This window comes from Punica granatum, chromosome 8, assembly GCF_007655135.1.
Source record: "Punica granatum isolate Tunisia-2019 chromosome 8, ASM765513v2, whole genome shotgun sequence".
Taxonomy (NCBI): Eukaryota; Viridiplantae; Streptophyta; class Magnoliopsida; order Myrtales; family Lythraceae; genus Punica; species Punica granatum.
Window position 1 is genome coordinate 9,351,166 of NC_045134.1, and position 23,218 is coordinate 9,374,383.

Consider the following 23,218-nt stretch of genomic DNA (forward strand, 5'->3'; position numbering starts at 1 on the left):
TATCCTATAGTTTAAATTTTTTTCTGAAATCTATCCTATAATTTTAATTTTTTTCTCAAATCTATCCCGGATAAAAGGGTTACCGTGACAAAACCGTTAAATATTGACAGAGATATTACAGCGGGATAGATTTTGATAAAAATGTAAATCAAGTGACCGATTTTACACTTTTTAAAGTATAAAATAAATTTTTTAAAAAAACGTTAAAAGTATGGAATACGCGCGCGGGGGGGGGGGGGGGGGGGGGGGGGGGGGGGGGGTGTTTAAAAAGCCCTTTTCAAAATGACTACTTTTACTACTCTGCATGGAGACAAGATTTGACCGATTGAGATTCTACTTTTTTCGGTAGAATCAAGTTGCTTCTCAAGTCTTTTACTTACTGTAAATGTAAATACAGAGACAGGAAGGCTGCTTTCCTTGTAATTGTGAGGTATAAATGGAGATATTTGACAGGAAACAATTCGAAGTTCAGGGTCAGGTTCACCTGAATCAGAAAATATACAAGGAGATTGCATAAGAATCATAAGCCATATGAGGAAGGAAGTATTATGCAAATTTGTGGTTATGGTAATATACCATCATAGACCGTCCATAACCGTGGAAACAAAGCATGGTAAATACTTTTGTCCCCATTCAGGTTCCAATCCCAACATTCGATTCCCGAAACCGCACTCGCTCTGTGCCATTCCAAGAGCAATCGATAACTACCCTCCAGATTTCAATAAGAATTAAAAATTCATAAATTTTATATACTACCTACAACAGCCAGGAGCTTACTTTGGCAACTGAGAGCTACGTGAGCACAGTACACTAGAAACTATTTTACCATTTAGACGTGAAACAAAAACCTGGAGTAAGAACATATGGTGAAAAAATCTCTGTTGCTCGGTAAAAAATGTAATAATCACGGAATCACAGTTTACGTACATCATAAGATACAGCCTTCCGGCATAATCATTATGCATTTACATCAGAAGGTTCAGATTGTACAAAATCTTATGCACTGACAGGAACTACAGAGAGGCCTTCATATGATCTTCCATAACATGAATTGCAAACAATTCTATTTATTGTATCTACTGGACATTTACAGAGGCAAAATCCTATGTTTATCACAATAAAATTCGTAAGAACTACAATGGAGACCAAAAAGTCCTCTCAGTGAACATTTGTGATTGAAGAAAGAGAGCGTAACTTGTTTTGATGGACCGCAACTTGTTAACAAATTAATTTGCATGGTTGGTTTTGGTAACCTACGTCTTCTCATTCTTTCCATCTATTTACAAGTCTCTATTTTTTTCCCGCTCTTTTCTCTGTCCTTTTATGTTAAAAACACTAATGTTTGTCATTTTATTGTTCCAATTGTTACTCCTGTGCAAGTGAATAACTGTATAAGACCTTTATGATCGATGCACACCATGTGCTCGATAGAATGAAAAGCCATGTGCATGTTTGATAAGGTTTTTTTTTTTTCCTTTGTATACACATATGGGCTCTGCCGGAAAAATTATCATAATCTAAGATACTCATTCAATTTGTTGGTTTTTTGATTTTTTTTTTTCATTCTCTTCTTCTACTTTGTAATTCAGTGTTTACGCCCTCAGCTGCATTTTCTCGTGATTTGTTTTCCTACAAAATCATTTTTGTCAGCTTGGCGCTCAACATGAACATGCATACTGTTGTTTTCTTCATAGTACTTACATATTTATATTTACTTATTGTCGTCACTGTTAATTTGGGATTATAGTTGTATCATAGTTAGCGGTATATATGAAAAACATTGATAGAAGCCTTGGTTTTTTTTTTTTCTTGTGATGATTGCCTTATAAGGCGAGAGTTTGCATGAGTTCGCTCATTTTTCTGCTGGGGTCTATCCAGGGGAATATCAAGGATTTTTCGCACATCCAAGTTTTAGGATTCAGCTGATCAGGAGCATCTCTACAAGACTACTACTCCATGGCCTTATCGGTTCAAGTGCTCATATTTACTGGTACTTCATATTTGTTTATAGTGTCTATCCCTTTGTTTCAGTCATGATACTCTTCGATTTTCATCACTTCCCGGTTACTCGACTATATCTGCACTGCCTTATTAGCGTATGAAAATTTTTGGACTATCTATGAGTTCTGGCATGCACAGGGTTGGTATAATTAGTTATTGCTCGTTAAGCGATGACATATATGCAGAAAGCAGATGTCATTCTGGACTATCTGGAAGATTTACATGAAGCACCTGAGCCGCATCGGTTCTAGCCTAGTTGTATGTGGGCAAGTACATAAACGAATTCGAGGTGTGCCTCTTGCTTCTCATAGAAGACTATTTTTTTCGATTAATTTCTTGGACAAAATCTTTAGGACTTCAAACATGAAGATTTCAAAAAGTAGTGCAGTACCTAAACGAGATGGTCATGAATCCCCTGACCGACGTGGAAGATAGCTGGAAAATTTTTTTATCCTTGAAAGATCCTGTCGAGTTTTGGTTTTACGCACTTCATTATGCAAGAGAAAAACATTTTCTAAAAGCTTTGCTTTATTTTCTTTATTTGCTTGCCTCCAAGGCCCTTTTCTAATCGATATATAGGTAGTGGCTACTGGGTTGCTGGCTTTATGCTACAACAATGTCGATGTCTTCAGATCTGCAGGAAACTTGAAGCTAAAACCAGTTAAGAGTCTTGATCTCTATCTATTGATCTCGCGAGTTGCATTGTAAGAAAGACAATTTTACTTGCAAATATTAGCCAGATTTAGCATTTTATGATACGCATGATCATCGATCTATGACAAAGCAAGTCCTCATAAATTAACATCTCAGTATGTGTATATGTCTAATTTCTCAGATTTGCGTTGTGCCATCTAGGAGTTTTCAAACCTCATGAAGTCAAAGGTATGAAGATACTCCAGCCAAGACTGAATTCTTAGCTGAATTCATGTCTCATTCATTTGCCTGTCTTTCGTCTGTCTTCAGTATTTATCTTGAAGCTTATATATAACATATCGCATGTTAATGTTGATGTCATTTATCCAATTTTGAGATCGACTGCTAGCACGCCTGATCTCCCAATATCATTTAGGTTGAGAAGCATGGACCAAACGCATCGAAAACTTTGGTCAAAATTGAAGCCATAGAGTAAATTTGCAAGACCTTATCAGGAAATTTAAGTTGAAGGTTTTCGCTTCTTCCCTTTCTTGAGTTTATTAGATGTGCTTGGGCACGGCTTCCCAGTCCATATCGGCATGAATCGATTAAACGTACATTTGCAATATGGTTCCGAACTTCTAACATTCAGCAAAGTGTGTAGCAGTACATCAAGAAGAAAGCGTACTCATGTATAAACAACATATAACTTTGACACTCCAACAGGTCCTTCTCGACTCAGGTCGAAGACACAGCCATCCTCTCATGTGTATTCTCTTGATTTGGAAATTTTAAGAAGAAAAGTTGGTTCTATAATGAACCATGCTCTCTCCTAAGAACCCGGTTTTTTTTTTTTCTTTTTGGGGGACCTTAACCACACATGGGAACAAGTGATGCTTTCCCCCCATATGAAGCTGAATATTTAGAGCCATGCCTTATGTCTCGTTTTCCCTGTTTACAGTGAATCCTTTCTATGATGCTTAAAGGGCTATCCTCTGCTCTTTTTCATATAGGAATGGAGTATCAGGCAAGAAAGCTTGCATTTTCCCTAAATACTGATGAAAGGACGTAGAAATACTTATATCTCTTTAGGTGCTAATGAAGCAAACAGTCGCCAAAGATCAGAAAGCAAGGTACCGACACTTGTAAAAGTCAGTTTGGGATCTCTGTCCTCATAGTCCTATGATTGGGATTGGAGGGAGTGGAGGGAAAGGGTGACTTAACTGTGATGGAAGTCTCTGGACTGGGTCTTTATGAGCTCTTCCTCGGCATCTTGATATGGCGAGGTCGCTTTTACCTAGAAAATGGTGAAATACCTCAAATCATTCTGAGCTGCTCACTTTGAAGGTATGTTAGGACTTGATTTTGTATGAAAATCTACTTAAGGGCATTTCATTAATCAATATATTATATGTTATTTTAGTTTTTGTAGAAAATTCAGTCGAAGAGCTCCCATTTTCTTTCAAAAAAAGAATTGTACTTAGGGTTTTTTCCAAGAGAAAGAATGGGTGTTCAGAGAAATTTTTATATCAAGCAGTGCGCAAGTCTAGGGAGTCTTTCTCAATAAGTGCAAGTAAGTTGTTAAGAGCTGCTGTATTAACCTTGGTAAACATCATGATATACTCTCTCTTCTCTCCAATATTCTCAACCTTGAGGAATAGTAAATTTGTGCAGCGATTGATGCAAAATTTCTTCTTCTTTGTTTGCAGGAGCGACCGGGATTGCTATACATCAAGTGGGCAAACGAGCTGAAGACGAAAATGAGCCACATCATTATGATGTTTCTTCTAATCAGTCCATTCGAGAAGAGCAAGAGAGAGGCACTATATAGTTGGACTTGCTCGCTTCTCTGCTTCAGTACTACGCTGATTAAGCTGCCTTATGAAACCTTTAAGGCTATTGATCAGGCGGCGATGAAATATCAAATGTACAAGCTATTGATCTCAATCACCATCAATGTGGCATGGTTTGTAAACTTGTTGGGGCACCAGCTTGTTAACATATATTAGATTTATTGGATTATTTGAGACAGTATTGCTTTATGAGTGAGAGATATTAGGGTCAGTTTGATATATATGGGGTGATCGAATAATTAATCTAATAAAAACAACCCATACACGTGCAACGCTCATGTGATTCCACCAGTTCACTCAAAAGAGGGAAGGACCTAATATTCCAAGAGTCCCAAAATGGAACCCGGAACTGCATATGAAGCGGTGGGATTAATCGTGTAAACCTACTGAGAAAAATGTTCAAGAGAAAACACCTGAAACGAGACCCACAACGAGCCCGCCAACCCAACTCAATCTGAAACATCCCACATATATCTGATCGATCGACATTAATTAAGGACCCTGCTCTGTTAAAACAAATTAAATAAGTTGAGGTATTAGATCATCTGAATTAACGTTTCAGTCTGTTAAAACAAAGAAGTTGAAGATCTTATTGCTGTGTTGTCATCTACTCCCTCGACAGTTAATGAACAAGAAAGGAGGTGGAACGTTCCCCGACATACTAGGCTTGGTATTAATTTAGGGGACTATTGGTCATCAGATTACAAGAGCATGGACTAAACACTCCTCTCTCGTATTGATCCTGTTTTGACAACAGAATATCAAGTATCAGGATGAAAGCATTGCACTTGCTTGTGAAGAACATGGAACTTGTATAAATCAGCAAATGTCAACATCTGACAAGGACCGGAAACGAGGCAGAGGTATCGAAGTAGAGTCGCATATAATTAGTTTTGTGGGAGGAATCTCTGCTAACAGCTTGATATAAGACACATAAGATTACCCTTATCTATAACAATGTAGGGAGCTCGAAGGCATACCAGGCCTGTAATGTGATTCACCAATTCTGTCCTTGCATTAAGACATAGATGTTGCATATTAATTCATAACAGGGAAGAGTACTGGAGAAGCGGTCAATCTTTAATGGGTTCACATTGTTTTGTGCCATGGGGGAGGGCGGGTGCTAATATCTTTGAGAAAAGTTGGGAACGAAAGGGGCTTTTCTTTATTGAATTTGCAACCAGTGGGACTGATAGAGCTGGGATGAGACCTGCAGCTGAGTTTCTTTGACTGATCGGTTGCTTTGGATGGAGCTTCAATGGAAAAAAAAAAATGAAAACAGCAGGATCCTCAAAGGTTCCAAAAGATACAGAATCAACAAGATAACCGAGCTGTTTGGTGACGTCAGAAAGGCTAAATTTTGCATGGACCTGCAAAACTTAACGAACCCCCAAACAAAGCCCACCGAGCCGGCCACCTCTCTCTGAAAACATCCCAAAAGCAAGAGATTAATTTAACAAACCTTCTAGGACCATCCTGTAAAGTAATGGAGGCTCCATGCAGTGGTATGGTCATGCGTTTTTCATAGAACATCCATTCATATGTTATCCTGCGAGACCAGTATCCCCTTAATGATGACTATCATGTGTTTTTCATAGAACATCCATTCATAGGTCATCCTGCAAGACCAGTATCCCCTTAATGATGTCTAACTACATCATCATAGAATAAAATGAGAATTGAGATATATAGTAAGTGATGTTGATACCTGAAGGCATGGTGGACGTATATGGAGGAGAGAACTAATAGGTTGGGTCGTGCTGCTGCTTTCAAAACCGCCTGCATTGACAAAGGAACAAAGAGTGTGAGCGAAATAAAAATGCGAAAACATGGATAGAACGTGTAGTTTGGGAGGTTAAACTACATGGTCTCAAAGCCAAAGGACAGCTCTCAGTCCAGCAACATATCAAGCGATAAAGCTTTTCCGTGTGTCAGAAAATCAAGGGGAAAAAAAAGATAAGATGATTTTCTTTGTACTGACCATGTGAGCATCAACGAACGAGGAAACTTTATCGGATGAAGTTTGAGACAACATGCAACAGAAGAAGAAGCTCTACCAGCTGAAAATACTGATTTTTTTACGTAAAATTTGTGTATCCAACTCTCTTCGTATATGCTGATGTTCGGCAGTTGGTACAACAAAAATCAGCAATTCACCAGTCCCTGTTTCAGGAACTCGAGATAAAATAGATCTCTACAGCTTAATTAGAGGAAGTTCCACGGCCGTCCTGTTTGAATTTAATTGATGCGACCAGAGGGAAGATGAAAGAGAGCATTTGTCAAAAAAAAAAAAGACGACAGACTTGCCACCTTGTGATTACTTTTTAACTTCACATTCACAAATGTACGATATATACATGGATGCTGGCGGGAGCGGAATAAGACAAAACCGAACCTCGACAGTTGAGATTGCTCAGCAGCTCAGCAGTTTTTAGAGGTTGAACTAAATACTAGAAGCAGGAGGAAGAGGAGGAGGCCCTTCAGTTCATATCATCACTGGCTCCTTCAGAACTGGATTCTCAAAGCATTTCCGGGTCGTGACACAAACATGGAATCTCAAAGCATCTCAGCCGATGCTTTAGAACTGGAGCCATTGACAAGGAGCAATGAGTGACAAACAACTCTAGCAGCCACCAAACAAGTTACGAAGATAGCCACTTCTGAAAGACATGGTTCGGGGAATTACAGTATTTTGTCCCAATGGAGAGCTCCAGCCACCAAACAAGCGACCACGCTTCTCCGTCTATTAATTAGAACATAAAGGGAAAAAATAATTTAAAAAATCACATAATTATTTTCGGCATGCTGACCACACGGTCATACATGAAGGAGGATAATTCCAATCCAAAGAATCATAGGCGGCAACAAAAGAAGAAGCTGTACCAATATCCGCTACGGCACGGGTGAATGGTCAGGATCAGAGAACTGAACAATTTCTGCAGTCACATAAATTATTGGAACCCCGGCTTTGATCAGATTCTGACAAGTTGGGTGAGTCTGTGGAGGAATTTAAGGTAAGAGCTTGTCCGGTTACTTTCTTCGACATGCTGGAGACTTCAGCAACTCGGAAGTGCACTTGTTATGTGTGCCTTGATAATGTGCTCATTTCCAGCAAAAGTTAAGTATTTGTGAAGCGCACACGAACTTGTTTCATTTGAACAATGAAAGCGGAGACACCCGAAGCCTTGCTAGTGCTGCTTTTCAAAGTTACTACAAAATAGTTACATAAATCATCAACACCCCCCATAAAAAAAAGAAGCTAGCGTCAACTGATGTACATCGGGAAATTCCATACCGATGAAGCCTCTTATAAATATTATGAATTCATCAAGGTTCTGCTTCTGACAACTCGGAATGGCTGTCTCCTTTCAAGGAAGGATGATGGAGCAGTTATTGGCACATCCGAACAGCATTAATTGTGAGTATAAGATTCACCCACAAGAGGGAAGATCGAATTTTAAATATTCCAAAAGATCCAAAAATGGATCAGGGAAGTGCACATGGAGGTATAAATCATGTAAACCCACTAAGAAAAAGTTTTGAGAGAAAACACCTGAAACGAGACCCACACCGAGCCCGCCAGGTCAACTTGATCTGTCGCATCCCACGTATCTGATCGATCGAGATTAATTAATTGAGGACCCTGCCCTGTTAACACAAAGTAAGTTCAGGTATTAGATCTGAAGGTTTCAATCTGTAATACAAAGTAAATTGTAAATCTTATCGCACTGTCGTCATCTTCACCCGCACTAGTTATAGGAAAGGAGGTGGAAACGTTCCCTGGCATACTAGGCTACGTTTTAATTTAGGGGACTTGGCAATCAACTTACAAGTGCATGGACTATTTCTAGAGCCATGTTGCAGCTGATGCATTCATCAATAACATTAACTCTCCTCTCTTGAGTTTGTCTTGTTTTAACAACAAAATTGTAAAGTATAAAGATGAGAGCAGCTTGTGAACAACACAACACTTGTATGAATCAGCAAATGTCAACATCTTACATGGACGGGAAACGAGACAGAGGTATCGAAGTAGAGTGGCATATGAATAGTGTGGAGGTATACCAGGCCTACTGATTCTGTCCCTTCGTCGAGACAGATGTGGTGCAATAATACATGACAACAACAAAATGGTTTAGATTAGAAATAGAGGAAGACAGGAGTATTGGGCAATCCTTAACGGGTTCACATGGTTTTGTGGTATTGGGGAGGGCAGGCGTTAGCATCTTTGAGAAAAGTTGGGAACTGAAGAGGGTTTTGTTTATTTCGAGATCAGTAGGACTGGCAGAGTAGGGAAGAGACTGGCAGCGAGTTTTTTTGGTAGGATCTCGAAGGTTCCAAAAGATACTGAATCAACAAGATACACTGAGTGATTAGGCAACGTCAGAAAGGCTAAATTTTGCAAGAACCTGCAATGAGAAGGTTAAGTAGGAAAAAAGCTCCTTAACTCACCCCCAGACAGAGCCCACCAAGCAAGGCTCCATCGATCTCTCTAAAGCATCCCAAATTGAAAGTAAGGGATTAATTTAACGAACCTGCCATGGATCCTACAACAATCCATTTTCGTAAGACGTTCAATCCTCTATGAACCTTCCTGTAGTGTAATAGTGGCTCCATGCAGTGCTAGTCGCTTTTTGGTTGAGCATCCATTCATTTCTTAAATTTTATTACATGAAGGCATGGCGTTGGTGGGTATATGGTCAGGGGAGACCTAATGGGTTGGGTGCGCCGGTGCCTTCAGAACGAGATCCATTAAAAAAGAACGACGTATGTATTTCTGGAATGGGAGGTTACACTTTATTTTGTCCCCACGAACAGCTCTCTCTCCAGCCACCGAACAAGTGACAGTTTTTCTGTGTGTCAGAAAAATAAAGAAGATGAGACAATCTTTGTACTGATCAAGTGAACATCATCGAACGAGGAAACTTTATCGGAAGAAGAAGAAGAAGCTGTACCTAGATATGCTTATTTTTTTAAGACAAAATGATAAAAATGCTCAAATGAGAATAAGAAAGTATTAACCTGTGGAGGCAGTGAGATTGATGCCACTTCAATATATTTGTACAAGCTGGATGTGAGAAATCTCAGCTCTTCCCCACAACCTAAAACTAGAAGAATTTTGAGTGAGGTGAGCTGAGGAAACCAATCAGGCAAAGCCTTCAAATTGCTGCAGCCTTTGATTATTAAACGTTCAAGGTTAGTAAGGGCGCTGAATCCACCACGGGAGGGTCTCCATTCTTTTGATATCCCAGAGTCCAAGTCTCCGAGTCTAGCTGGTCCATCGAATTGTAAATTGGGCGGCATGTCTTCTTGATCTTCCGACTCCCCTGTCGATAAGTCAATGTCACAACGCGAAATCTCGACAAAGTTCCCCCTAAATTTCCTCGATATCCATTATCACTGTTCACATATAAAAATCTGATTTTCATAATTACCAAAAACATATAACCAATCTAGTAATATCTAATATATATATATACACACCTCACAAAAGAGAGTAATTTTTTCTCAACCACATCACTAGACCAACTAAACGAAAATTTCAGATCATAATATATTCAAATACATTCTATACAAAAAGAACACTTATCAAATAACCAAGGTCCCTACCTAGTCCTCCGAGCTGATCCCCGACGTCCAAAAAAATTCTCTTGTGCTGCTAGTCTAACTCTTAGCTCATCTGGAAAAATATATACAAGGTGTGAGCTGTATCTCTCCAAAGTAAAATGACTTATTATTAAATAAATATTTAATTGTAAACAACCAAATATTCAAATAAATAATACAATCACATCCGATCCAACTATCAACTCACCCATACACATGCACGATATATATAGATACAAACTATAATAATAATAATAATAATAATATCCAATATCGTAACTAAATTTAGGTTATACTAACAAATACACACAACTCTTCCAACCATTTCTCTAACATCTAATATCACATAAGTATCAAATATCCATTCATCAGCCTTCCATATAAATTCACAACACAATCACTTGACAGACCAAACTGTAGCAACAACACGGCTTTCACAGAACATCTTCAAACAATCTCAACACTCATCACATCTCCAGCAATCTCAACAATCATCACATCACCAACAAACATACCAGACAAACAATATACAACACAATCAATCAATATAGCCATAGGGTTACATTTCCTCGCAACAGAGTTATGACGGTACCGTGACCACGCACATCTCAGTCAATGGCGGTGGAAGAAACAAGAATGCTAGGGGAAATGAAGGCCACGTGGGGCCCTAGCGACCTTTCTCTGTTTTTTTTCTTCTTTTAAATTCTCCCGCCACACACACACACACACATATATATATATGTATGTATATGTGTATGTAAATACCCGGTCGCACAATTTCCCCCACTAATAAAAATTTCGTCCTCGAAATTTGTTCGAGGAACTAGAAAAATTATTAAGGTGCATGGCACTCCCAACTCTGATACTTAACTGAATTAAATACTCGTTTGAAACTCGAAGAACGACTGATCCTGACGCTGATTTCATGAAAAAACTTGATTGAACCTGAGGTGCTTCCCTCTACCCAAATCTTAATAGTATTATAGCAATTATGCAGATTGATTTCGAAAAGTATACTTAAGTTCCAAGTTTTTTTTTAACCAAGCATAAAGAAATTAATGAATATCAACCTTTGAAAAATCTTACTAATATGTTAGTAAAATATTAAAAATTTCTCATAATTAAATCAAGCAAATAAGACCAAAACTAATCGAATAACTAACATAGCAACCAAACATACTACTACTTTCTAATTTGCTAAAACACAATAAGACTAAGTAGTTAAAAGAGAAATCTAATCAGCAACACATACCCAAAGGACAAATAGAAAGAAGATAAACATACACAACAAAGACAACCATTTCCAAACAGAACTTGAATATTAAATATAGAGCTTTTACCCAAACAACCACATTAGTTGAAATTATTGGGTTTAAACCAGCATATAAGCTCACAAAGTTTAAGCTATTTTATTTATAACCTTATCCCTTCAGTTCAAAACAAATTAAACAAAATTCAACCTTCAAAAGGAAAAGTTTGCACCTAAGTAAATACATCAATTGGAATCATCAAGTAAGAATTTAGCATATAAACTTAATCTTCCATTGACCCCTATAAAGCATAATAATCTCATTTAATCTAATTCCTACCTCAAGACAAATTAAGTAGAGCCAAGCCTATAGATACATCTATCTTTCATCCAAATCAACAAATCAAGATAGGACAATTAAACATAAAATCAACACCCAAACTAAATCCTCCATTAATCCCTATAGCTTAAGCAAATTCATCTTAAGACAACCATATTCAATCTAGACGAAGAGGAAAATCCTAGACTTCACTGAACTAAGCAATTATTCTTAGATAATCCAGAAATTCTTCACCAAGACAATTGGTGGATAACCGAAACGATCGCACCAAAAAGGGACAACAAAGAGTTGTCGGATGGACAACCAAATGAGCATGCATTGATGAGTTAAACATATCAAGACGAAGCTTATACCACCAGGAATCACCCTATGAAGTTTCATAGAAAACGGGTAAGAACTTACCTTTCAATCGACTCCCGAAGCACCCTTTCACTTAACTGTTTCTGCAGAATTTCACCTCTGCAGTCACATCACTGTTTCAGCTCTTATAACCACTTCCCAGCTCGATTATATTCACCCCTCATCCGTGAGCTCCATCTCGAGCTCTCAAACTCTCTGCCTCTTGTCTCTCTCACCCTTTGTTTCTTCTTGAATTCTCCAGCCCAAAACGAACAGAGAAAAGAAAACAAAGGAAAGAGATAAATGGAATGACGGTGGAAGCTTGGGGGAAGCATTTTGGGCCACATGGAGCCCATGTTACCCTTCCTTTTCTTATTTATTTTTTTGTTTTTCATTTCCTTCTTTCCATGATTTGTTCTATTTTAAGTAATATACCCACCTAACATATTCCAATTCACAAATCGAACACGATCAACAAAGGGAGATGGAAGAAGTAAACCTCAGCTTATATTTATCATTTAACCACCAATAGATATCATAAAATCAACTGTTAAACCTACTTTTTCAACTCAGCACCCAAACATACTCCGACAGAATAAACCAAATATATATGCTCAAAGGATTGCAAGAACTCCAGTAAAACCTGATATGCAAAACTTAATTGTTTAATGATGTTTCTAATCCTCAACTATTTAATATCAATCTACCTATTGTGTAATGTATATGTAAATTTCAACAAGTACCCATAAGCCCATGCTTATTCACTAACAAATCCAAAGTATAAACAACTCAAATATTTAACAAGCATGAAATTCAAAGAAATCCTATCAAAATCTCTACAATTATCAAAAAATTTCTCGGGGATCAACCATCTACTTAAGTCTACAGGATTTCCTAACCTAGGCCCTGATACCAAAATTGTCACGACCCGAAATCTCAGCAAAGTTCCCCTAAATTTCATCGATATCCATTATCACATAAACTGATCACATTAAAAAACCCGATTTCCATAATTCTCAAAAACATAAAACAAATCTAGTAATATCTAATATATATATATATATATATATATATATACACACCTCTCAAAAGAGAGTAATTTTTTCTCAATCACATTACTAAACCAACTAAACGAAAATTTTGGGTCGTAATATATTCAAATACATTCTATACAAAATGAATACTTATCAAATAACTAAGGTCCATACCTAGTCCTCCGAGCTGATCCCGACGTCCAAAAAAAATTCTCTTATGCTGCTAGTCTAACTCTTAGCTCATCTGGAAAAATATATGCAAGATGTGAGCTGCATCTCAGTGAGTATTATATTCCAAAGTAAAATGACTTATTATTAAATAAATATTTAATTGTAAACAACCAAATATTCAAATAAATAATACAATCACATGCACGATATATATAGATACAAACTATGATAATAATAATATCCAATATAGTAACTAAATTTAGGTTACACTAACAAATACGCACAACTCTTCCAATCATTTCTCGAACATCCAATATCACATAAACATCAAATATCCATTCATCAGATAGAAATTCACAACACAATCACTTGACAGACCAAACTGTAGCAACAATACGGCTTTCACAGAACATCTTCAGACAATCTCAACACTCATCACATCTTCAACAATCTCAACAATCATCACATCACCAACAAACATACCAGACAAGCAATATACAACACAATCAATCAATATAGCCATAGGGTTACATTTCCTCATAACAGAGTTATGACGGTACCGTAACCCCACACATCTCATTCATATCATCGTCAACTCTCAATATCCATATCTCATAAGCGGGGGCCGCCTATTAACCTCATGGCGGAAAGAGTTAACCTCAATTTATATTTCGCCGGGTCCAGCGGCCAATCAAGTCCCTTTTTCTATTACGTCGGGTCCAACAGCCGATCTGGGCCATATTTATATGCCACAGGGTCCAATGGCCGATCAGGTCCCTATTAATATTCCGCCGGATCCAGCGGCCGATCAAGCCCATTTTATAATTCACTGGGTCCGGCGGTCCCATGGCTATAGTTAAATAACAACACAAGCATAATCAATTGCAACCATGCAATCTCACCTCATATATCATCATACACAATCACAAGCCCAATCACATTACAATGGCAGCATGTTATCATAACATATCTCATATACAATCAACATACACAATCACACTGCATATCTCAAATCAAAATGAAACATAAAAGGACAATATCTCTCAAATCAATTCACACAATATAGCAAGACTGATTTCTTAATCTATAACTATCATAATATTTTTCTAAATAATTTATATAATTATAATACAACATTTTACAAGGAAACAAAATACTCACATAACATATATATATATATATATATCATTTCACAATGAAATGAAGTACTCAGCGAATACCCAAATTATTTAATGAAGTCGATCTTTTAGGACACAAAGTTTCAGTCTCTTCGGCTCCTGATCACTCCTTGACATTAGAACGGAGCCAAACCAGCAAGAACAAGCAAGAGGAACATCAAGTTGGCAATGGTCAAAAGCTAGGGAATCAATTAGAAGCTCATGAGATAGAAAAGGAGAAGCACAGATGAGCCGGACGAAGCTTGAGAATGTCGTCAATGGCAGCTCTCTTCTCTCTCTCTCTCTCCCCTGTTCTTCTCTGTTTCTTCTTCGATTTCTCTCGCTCAAAACAGAGCAAGAAAGAAAAGAAAAAAAAAAAGTCAATGGTGGTGGAAGAAACAAGAATGCTAGGGGAAATGAAAGCCACGTGGGCCCTAGCTACCTTTCTCTTTTTTTTTTTTCTTCTTTTAAATTCTCCGGCCAAATATATATATAGATATGTAAGTATATGTGTATGTAAATACCGGGTCTCACAGTCAAGCTCTGGACAGGACCTTTGCTCCCACCGTTCGAGGGTGGAGAGAAGTGGAAGAATCAGTCTTCCAGGCAGCAGAGACTTCAAGCCGTGACAATGCGAAATCCCTAAATATTTGAGGTTAGAGAGGTACTGGAGCCACCCAGGCAAAGCCTCCATCTTCTCAATTCCTATGATCATAAGATGTCGAAGTTTGCAATGGCCCTGCTGCTGCAGACCGTGCTTGCGTTCATCATCACCATCATTGTCGTCATCCTCGATTGATAGATCAAGCTCTTCGCAATAAGAAATTTCCAGCGACTCAAGGGCGGGTAGGTACCGGAGGATCGCCCTCCCACAGAGATCTTTCAGGCGATGGCACTCACGGATTATGAGAGACACGAGAGATGGGAGGGAACCGAACAACTCCACTGGCAAGTGCTCTTCATCCTCCATACTATCTATGGTGAGTAATGTCACTGCAGAGAGATAAATAGAAGATACGGAGATAAACAACGTCATCGTCGATGGATTTCTCAATTACAATCTATCATAACATTTTCCCAAATTAATCCATATGATTATATCTATATATACATATATTTCATTTCACAATGGAATGAATTACTCACAAAATTACTAAAAATAACTCACCAAGTCAAGCCTTTAGGGTGCAAGATTTCGGTGTCCTAAATCCCTAACCCTTGTAACTACATAAATCAGGAAAATATGCAAACGATAAGCTGACTCGAATAAGGGTATGACTTACCTTATCTCATTTAAACAATAAAACTGATAGAATGGATGGATGGACTCGAACTCCACATCTATGGAGTGCCTACGTATCTCATATCGAGAATCAGAGCCCACGTAGTTCTTATATCATCATTAACCTATATCCATATTGAAGTAAGACAGTAATTTAGTAACTTATTTAATCTGCCCTAACATCCCCTACTACACACAATTATCTCTCTAGAGATAAGATATTCATGTCACAGGTGCATGGACGTGGACTGCTTCCGGAACCGATGTTGCAGCTGCTGCCATTCATTACATCAACACTCCACTCCTGTATAGATCCTGTTTAAACAACAAAAATGTAAAACGTAAAGATGAGAGCATTGCATTGCTTTTGAAGAATCCCGACACTCGTATGAATCAGCACATGTCAACATCTGACAAGGACGGGAACTCGAGACAAAATAGATCTCTACAGCTTAATTAGAGGAAGTTCCGCGGGGCCATCCTGTTTGAATTTAACTGATGCGGCCAGAGGGAAGATGAAACAGAGCATGAGTCAAAACAAAAACAAAAAAAAAAAAAAGACTTGACACCCTGTGCTTACTCTCTAACTTCACATTCGCGAATGTACGATATATACATGGATGCTAGCGGGAGCGGAATAAGACAAAACCGAACCTCAACAGTCGAGATTGCTCAGCAGCTCAGCAGTTTAAGAGGTTGAGTTAAATACTGGAAGCAGGAGGAAGAGGAGGAGGCCCTTCAGTTCATTTCATCACTGGCTCCTTCAGAACTGGATTCTCAAAGCATTTCCGGGTCGTGACACAAACGTGGAATCTCAAAGCATCTCAGCTGGTGCTTCAGAACTGGAGCGGTTGACAAGGAGCAATGAGGGACAAACAACTCTAGCAGCCACCAAACAAGTTACAAAGATAAAGTCACTTCTGAAGGACGTGGTTTGGGGAATTACAGTATTTTGTCCCAATGAAGAGCTCCAGCCACCAAACAAGTGACCAAGCTTTTCCGTCTATTAATTAGAACATAAAGGGAAAAAAAATAATTAAAAAAATCACATAATTACTTTCAGCATGCTGACCACATGGTCATACTTGAAGGAGGATAATTCGATTCCAAAGAATCATGGGCGGCAACAAAAGAAGAAGCTGTACCAATATACGATATGGCACGGGTGAATGGTCAGGATCAGAGAACTGAACAATTTCTGAAGTCACAAAAATTATTGGAACCCCTGCTTTGATCAGATTCTGACAAGTTGGGTGAGTTTGTGGAGGCATTTAAGGTAAGAGCTTGTCTTGTTACTTTCATCGACATGCTGGAGACTTCAGCAACTCGGAACAGTTGTGCACTTGTTACGTGTGCCTTGATAATGTGCTCATTTCCAGAAAGAGCGAAGTATTTGTGAAGGGCGCACGGACTTGTTTCATTGAAACAATGAAAGCGGAGACACCAGAAGCCTTGCTAGTGCTGTTTTTCAAAGTTACTACAAAAGAGTTATATAAATCATCCACACACCCCATAAGAAAAAGAAGCTGGCGTCAACTGATGTACATCGGGAAATTCCGTACCTTTGAAGCCTCTTATAAATATTATGAATTCATCAGGGTTCTGCTTCTGACAACTCGGAATGGTTGTCTCCTTTCAAGGAAGGATGATAGAGCAGTTACTGGCACATCTGAACAGCATTAATTGTGAGGATGAGATTCACCCACAAGAGGGAAGATCGATTCTAAATATTCCAAAAGATCCAAAAATGGATTAGTGAACTGTACATGGGGGTACAAATCATGTAAACCCACTAAGAAACAGGTTTGAGAGAAAACACCTAAAACGAGACCCACACTGAGCCCGCCAGGCCAACTTGATCTGACGCATCCCACATATCTTATCGATCGAGATTAATTAATTGAGGACCCTGCCATGTTAACACGAAGTAAGTTCAGGTATTAGATCTGAAGGTTTTAATCTGTCATACAAAGTAAGTTGTAAATCTTATCGCACTGTTGTCATCTACACCCGCACCAGTTATAGGAAAGGAGGTGGAAACGTTCCCTGGCATACTAGTCTACGTTTTAATTTAGGGGACTTGGTAATCAACTTACAAGTGCATGGACTATTTCTAGAGCCATGTTGCAGCTGATGCATTCATCAATAACATTAACTCTTCTCTCTTGAGTTTGTCTTGTTTCAACAAGACAATTGCAAAGTATAAAGATGAGAGCAGCTTGTGAACAACACAACACTTGTATGAATCAGCAAATGTCAACATCTTACAAGGATGGGAAACGAGATAGAGGTATCGAAGTAGAGTCGCATATAAATATTATGGAGGTGAAAGAAGGTGGAAGAAAAGAATCGAGTACCAACCTAAACATGCCTATAACCTACTTGGCTCCAACTTGAACTGTAGCATAATTCCCTAGTTCTTCACTCCCAATTCATAATCCCACTAACCAAATACTCTTACTATCACAAGAACACAATCAGATAAATTAAGTTTTAGCAAGAAAAATCAACAATATCAATTCTTCCCAATTTAATTTGCCAACGATTAAGAAAATTCGTGGCCCCAAGCCATGTTACTAAGTTATCTAATTCAATAAACTAACCCAATGCCACCAAGGAACAAGAATACAATCAAATAAAAGCTTAAAGTAATCAAAATCACCATCTAGAAGCTAGTCTAGAGCAACCAAACCTCTTCCTGGTGGATTCCGATTTCCCTATCTCAATCTACTATCAGTCTTCTCTGTCGCACTTCCCTCCTTGTTCGTATTCTCAACCCCCGACCTGCTCCTTTCCATCTTCCTCTCCCTTGAACTCATGCATGCCAGCGTAATCTTCGTGCCATTCGTTCCATCTGAAGACCTCTCATGTATGGATCCTGTTTAAACAACAAAAATTTAAAATATAAAGATGAAAGCATTGCATTGCTTTTGAAGAATCCCGACGACACTTGTATGAATCAGCAAATGTCAACATCTAACAAGGACGGGAAACGAGGCAGAGGTATTGAAGTAGAGTGGCATATGATGAGTTGGAAGGTATTTATGTCTGTTCGTCAAGACATAGAGATGTCGAGCACTAATAATACATAACAACTACAAAAGGGTTTAGATTAGAGAGGGGAATGCAGGTGTTAAGATCTTTGAGAGTTGGGAATGAAAGGGGTTTTCTTTGTTTCTTCAGCTAGTCGAGTTACTTGAGTTGGAGCTTGGATAAAGAATCAGAATTGAAAACAGCAGGATCTCCAAGGTTCCAAAAGATACTGAATCAACAAACGATAACTGAGTGGTTGGCCGATGTTGGAAAGGCTAAATTTTACAGCCAACAAAAAAGTGTATCTTTTTTTTTCGATAATTTAAAAAGAAAAAAAAAGTGTACCTGCAAATAAAGGGGCATATATAAAAGATTATTTCTTTGTAATGACCATGTGAACACCATCCAACGGGGAAACTTGATCAAAAGAAGTTAGAGACGGCAACAGAAGAACAAGAAGTTGTACCTGGAAATGCTGATTTTTATTTTTTGATACAATGATTGATAAGAATGCGAAAATTAATGAGAATAAGAAATGCTTCAACTGTAAGACTTCTGAGTGAGGTGAGCTGGGGAAACCACTCAGGTAAAGCCTTCAGTTTTCTGCAACCAATGATACTTAAACTTTCAAGGTTAGTGAGGTGCTGAATCCACCACGGGAGGGTCTCCATTTTTTCTATGCACCGAAATCTCAACTTTTGGAGCTTAGCTGGTCTGTCGAATTGTAAATCGGGCAGCATATCTTCTTGATCTTCCGACTGCCCTGTCGATAAGTCAAGCTCTGGGCAGTACATTAGCTCCAACGATTCGAGGGTGGTGAGAAGCGAAAGTATCAGTCTTCCAGGCAGCAGGAACTTCAAGCCTTTGCAATACTTGATGCTTAAATATTCCAGGTTGGAGAGGTGTTGGAACCACCAAGGCAAAGACTCCGTCTTATGAACATGTGAGATTGTAATACGGCGAAGCTTACGATGGACCTGCCGCTGCTGTTGCAGATGGATAATGCCTTCACCACCACCACCACAATCATCATTGTCATCGATTTCCATTGATAAATCGAGCTCTTCGCAATAAGAAATTTCCAGAGACTCAAGGGCGGGTAGGTATTGGTGGATCGCCCTCCCAGAGAGAGATTTCAGGTGATGGCACTCACTGATTACGAGAGACGCGAGAGATGGGAGGGACCGAAACAACTCCACTGGCAAGTGCTCAACATCCTCCATTTTGTAAATGGTGAGTGACGTCACTGCAGAGAGATAAATAGAAGATACGGAGCGAGACAACGTCACTGTCCATGGATTTGGGCGTACAGTGACATCCTTCAAGAGTTGTAGATGTCGACCATGCATGCAAGAGAATCTCGGGCAGTTAGTTAAGGAGAACTTGACCTTGTCAGAGAACCTGGGGAGCATAAATAAATCATCCTCTCCCTGTTCCTCTTCTTCTTGTTCAGTCATTATATTTACCCTCTTCATCCTCCCCCTCTCCCATCCCTTGAATTCCTTCAGAAACTCCAGCTGTATTTCTTCCAATGATGGAAAGGAAGTAGAATGCGGCGTAGCACAACTCTCCAACAACTCTATCCACTCCAACTTGCCCAAATGCCGCAAGGAGATTCTTTTGAGGGAAGGGAGATGATCTAGAGGTGGTAGATGCGTGCACTGATCACAATTGGAAATCTCAATACTGACTAGTTTATGCAGTTGAGAAACCCAGGACGAAAGCCTCGCACCGCTGTATCTTGCTATCCTCAATCCCTTAAGATCTGGATGGGGTCGCAGTCTCTCTAAAACCGCTTCTGCATTGGCCGACTCCCGATAATCCCAAACTAGTCCCATCCATTGAAGAGCTAACTTCTGTATCGAGAAGGAAGCATCGACCTCGCTCGAAATACTACTTCCGACTCTTTCCAAATGTTGAATAGTCAATGCATTCCCCAATCCGGTAAGTTTGCTCAACTCGTTCAACCTTGCAGCGTCTGAGTTCCCTTTCTCTCCCACCACGAATTCACCTAACATTTGCAGCCTAGTCAACTTCCCAATCCCCCTGGGCATATGTGTCAACTTACTACATCCACTCACATCAAGCTGCCTTAAATTGATCAACTTCGTGATGCCTTCGGGTAATCTCTCTAGAGACTCACATCCTCTAAGATTAAGCGCCACCAAATTGCACAGCCTGCTTATTGAATCTGGCAGATAACTTATATCATTCCACAAGAGATCAAGACTCCGCAGATACTTCAGTTTACCGATGGAACTGGATATCACCTTTATGCTGACATGACGAATGTGTAGTGCTCGTAGATTACTAAAACATGAAACATCCAAATGACCAATCTCAATCCTCCAATCCATAACAGCTGTAGAACGTGGAAAAACCTCATAAACAACTCCCGGTTCAGGCGCCATAAGAAGCAAGGACCTTACTCTTCTGTCTCTCTCAAATCCATTCCACTCGTAATCTTCTGTAGCAAGTATAGATACATGACGAGCTCCCTCTGGGAACGTTTTCACATGTGAGCTATCAACGGTGATGCAGTCATCTCCCACCACGTACTGTGCAAGGTCATGCATCAAATCATGCATTTTGCATCTTACAATGTTCCCATACATATCTTCTTTTATATCCTGGAAAAAGGATCTCGAAAGCAGCTCCATGAAATAATCTTGACCGACTTCCTCGAGTGTTTTCTTACTGCCTTGAAGTTTGATAAACCCCTGAGCCATCCAAAGATGAACGAGCTCACGTGGTTCTAGCTCAAAATCTTTTGGAAACAGGCTGCAATAAGCGAAGCACTGTTTCAAATGCGATGGCAGAAAATCGTAGCTCAGCTTAAGCGTTGGCATGATGTCACCTTCCTCCTGACTTATTCTCGATATATCATTTTTCTTGAAGTTCGACCAGTCTTCCTCCGTATTTCTAGAGAACAATAGTAGACGCCCAATCGTCTTAATTGCAAGGGGAACTCCAGCACATTTCTTCAAAATTTCTTTAGCGATCATTTCTAAATTTTGATTTTTCCACTCGTGTTCTTGCTTCATTGCCATTCGCATTAGCAGAGAGAGCGATTCATTCTCAGATAAGCCCCTCAATTCATGATATGTTAGAGCCATAGTTTTGGCCACACGGTGAGTGCGAGTAGTCACCAATATCTTACTTCCTTTTGCACCGTTCATAAGAAACCCTTGTAGTTCCAACCACTTGGACCTGTCCTCATTCCACACATCATCTAAAACGAGCAAAAACTTCTTTCCGCCGAGCTCTTCTCCCAGTGTTTCTCCCAACTTTTTCATGTTGGGATTTGCAGTTAGTTCCCTGTTCGGGGTGCATTCTCGTAAGACCTTCCCCAGAATATCCTCAACATGAAAGTTTGTTGACACACAAACCCAAAGCTTCAGCGCGAAAGATTCCTTCACGCATTCGTCATTGAATACAAGTCTTACTAACGTCGTTTTCCCAAGGCCTCCAAGACCTACTATTGGCAGGATGGACACATTCTCCTCAAAATTAAGATTATATAAGAACTCAATAATTTCTTTTTTGTCTTTTTCTCTTCCAACCACATATGTTTCATGCTCGTATGGATAAGTTTCCGGCCTAACTCGATTCTCCACCAAACTCCCCAGAGTAGGAATATTGTTTCCCTCCAGCAGAATATAGGCCCTATCACTCTTAATGACGTCGATCCTCTCCCTAATATCCCTGACTCGATGAGCCATTTTAATGGCACAGACGAGCTGATTAGAAGAGGAGAAGAAGATACGAACCTCATTCAGGCCCCGCTTACCTATTCCTGTCACTGTCCCGCGACGCAGGGCTTCCGTGGAGAAGTCAGCAAGAAGGTCATCAGCATCATAAAACGACTCTTTCAGCTTCTTGAGCCATTCCTTCACGTCCTCAGCCTCGATTCGTCTCTTATCAACCTCACGAAGCACACCACCGATGATCGAGACAGTAGTGTGAAGTTTCTTGAGCTCACTTTTGACACCACATGCCAGTCCGATCTCCTGGGAGATGAGGGACACAAGATGTCCGGTGATGGAATCCACGACGCTACCGAGGATCAGATCAGCCATATTTTGTGTAAACCTGGAAAACGAGAGATTGAGAATGGACGGTGACAAAGGAAAACGTGTGGAGTCTCAGCAATTGGGGGGGGAACAAAAGGTTATGTGGAGAGAGACGTTCATTACTTTGCTTTAAGGACAAGCAAGTGATTAAGATTCGTGCTTGGGATGCACTTCTCCTTATTAAAAAATAGATGCTTACGAGAGCTTTCCCTTTTCAATTATTTTTTGTAAACGAGGGGCTCTCCGATTCGTTACGATTGCAATGTCCGATTCGTTACAATTTCATCATTCACATATTTTTCTGCAACAATTCCAGTGAATTTCATAAGATTTTCACGTCGTCTACGTATATTAATTTTATGCGCAAACGATTATTATGGAAATAATATATATATATATATATATATATATATATATTCTATGTCAATTCGGGCTCCTGCAGCAAT

The 23,218-nt window shown here is 39.2% G+C and overlaps 1 protein-coding gene and 1 long non-coding RNA gene across 39 annotated transcripts; one reads left to right on the forward strand and one right to left on the reverse strand.

Moving 5' to 3' along the window:
* The first annotated feature begins 1,013 nt into the window (after positions 1-1,013).
* Positions 1,014-4,676, forward strand: LOC116187475. Its single transcript, XR_004152066.1, has 7 exons — positions 1,014-1,238; positions 1,879-1,990; positions 2,187-2,290; positions 2,581-2,661; positions 2,837-2,883; positions 3,648-3,981; positions 4,344-4,676. It is a non-coding gene; the product is annotated as an uncharacterized LOC116187475 (long non-coding RNA).
* An 804-nt stretch (positions 4,677-5,480) lies between these two features.
* Positions 5,481-23,148, reverse strand: LOC116187476 (putative disease resistance protein RGA4). Of its 38 annotated transcripts, XR_004152067.1 has the most exons (15): positions 22,490-22,627; positions 18,359-18,544; positions 17,486-17,575; positions 17,229-17,335; positions 16,321-17,143; positions 15,553-15,981; positions 14,448-15,377; positions 13,231-13,300; positions 12,086-12,278; positions 10,098-10,167; positions 9,510-9,814; positions 7,783-9,340; positions 6,883-7,697; positions 6,196-6,266; positions 5,481-6,106 (listed from the first exon to the last, which is right to left on the reverse strand). XR_004152067.1 is itself a non-coding variant. In XM_031516210.1 (14 exons), the coding sequence occupies exon 1, from the start codon at positions 22,776-22,778 to the stop codon at positions 19,182-19,184; it is 3,597 nt and encodes a 1,198-aa protein (XP_031372070.1). In that variant the 5' UTR covers positions 22,779-23,148; the 3' UTR covers positions 7,613-7,697; positions 7,783-7,845; positions 8,041-8,135; positions 9,282-9,340; positions 9,510-9,814; positions 10,098-10,167; positions 12,086-12,278; positions 13,231-13,300; positions 14,448-15,377; positions 15,553-15,981; positions 16,321-17,143; positions 17,229-17,335; positions 17,486-17,575; positions 18,359-19,181. The 38 variants fall into 38 exon arrangements, 37 of the variants coding, with proteins under 37 accessions (XP_031372033.1, XP_031372070.1, XP_031372069.1 ...); XM_031516210.1 differs by lacking the exons at positions 5,481-6,106; positions 6,196-6,266 and having other exon boundaries at positions 7,613-7,697; positions 7,783-7,845; positions 8,041-8,135; positions 9,282-9,340; positions 18,359-23,148; XM_031516209.1 differs by lacking the exons at positions 5,481-6,106; positions 6,196-6,266 and having other exon boundaries at positions 7,613-7,697; positions 7,783-7,852; positions 8,041-8,135; positions 9,282-9,340; positions 18,359-23,148.
* Positions 23,149-23,218: the final 70 nt, after the last annotated feature.

Coding starts and splice junctions, on each gene's coding strand:
- LOC116187476 (XM_031516173.1), bottom strand. CDS start 22,778: ATGGCTGATCTGATCCTCGGTAGCGTCGTGGATTCCATCACCGGACAT.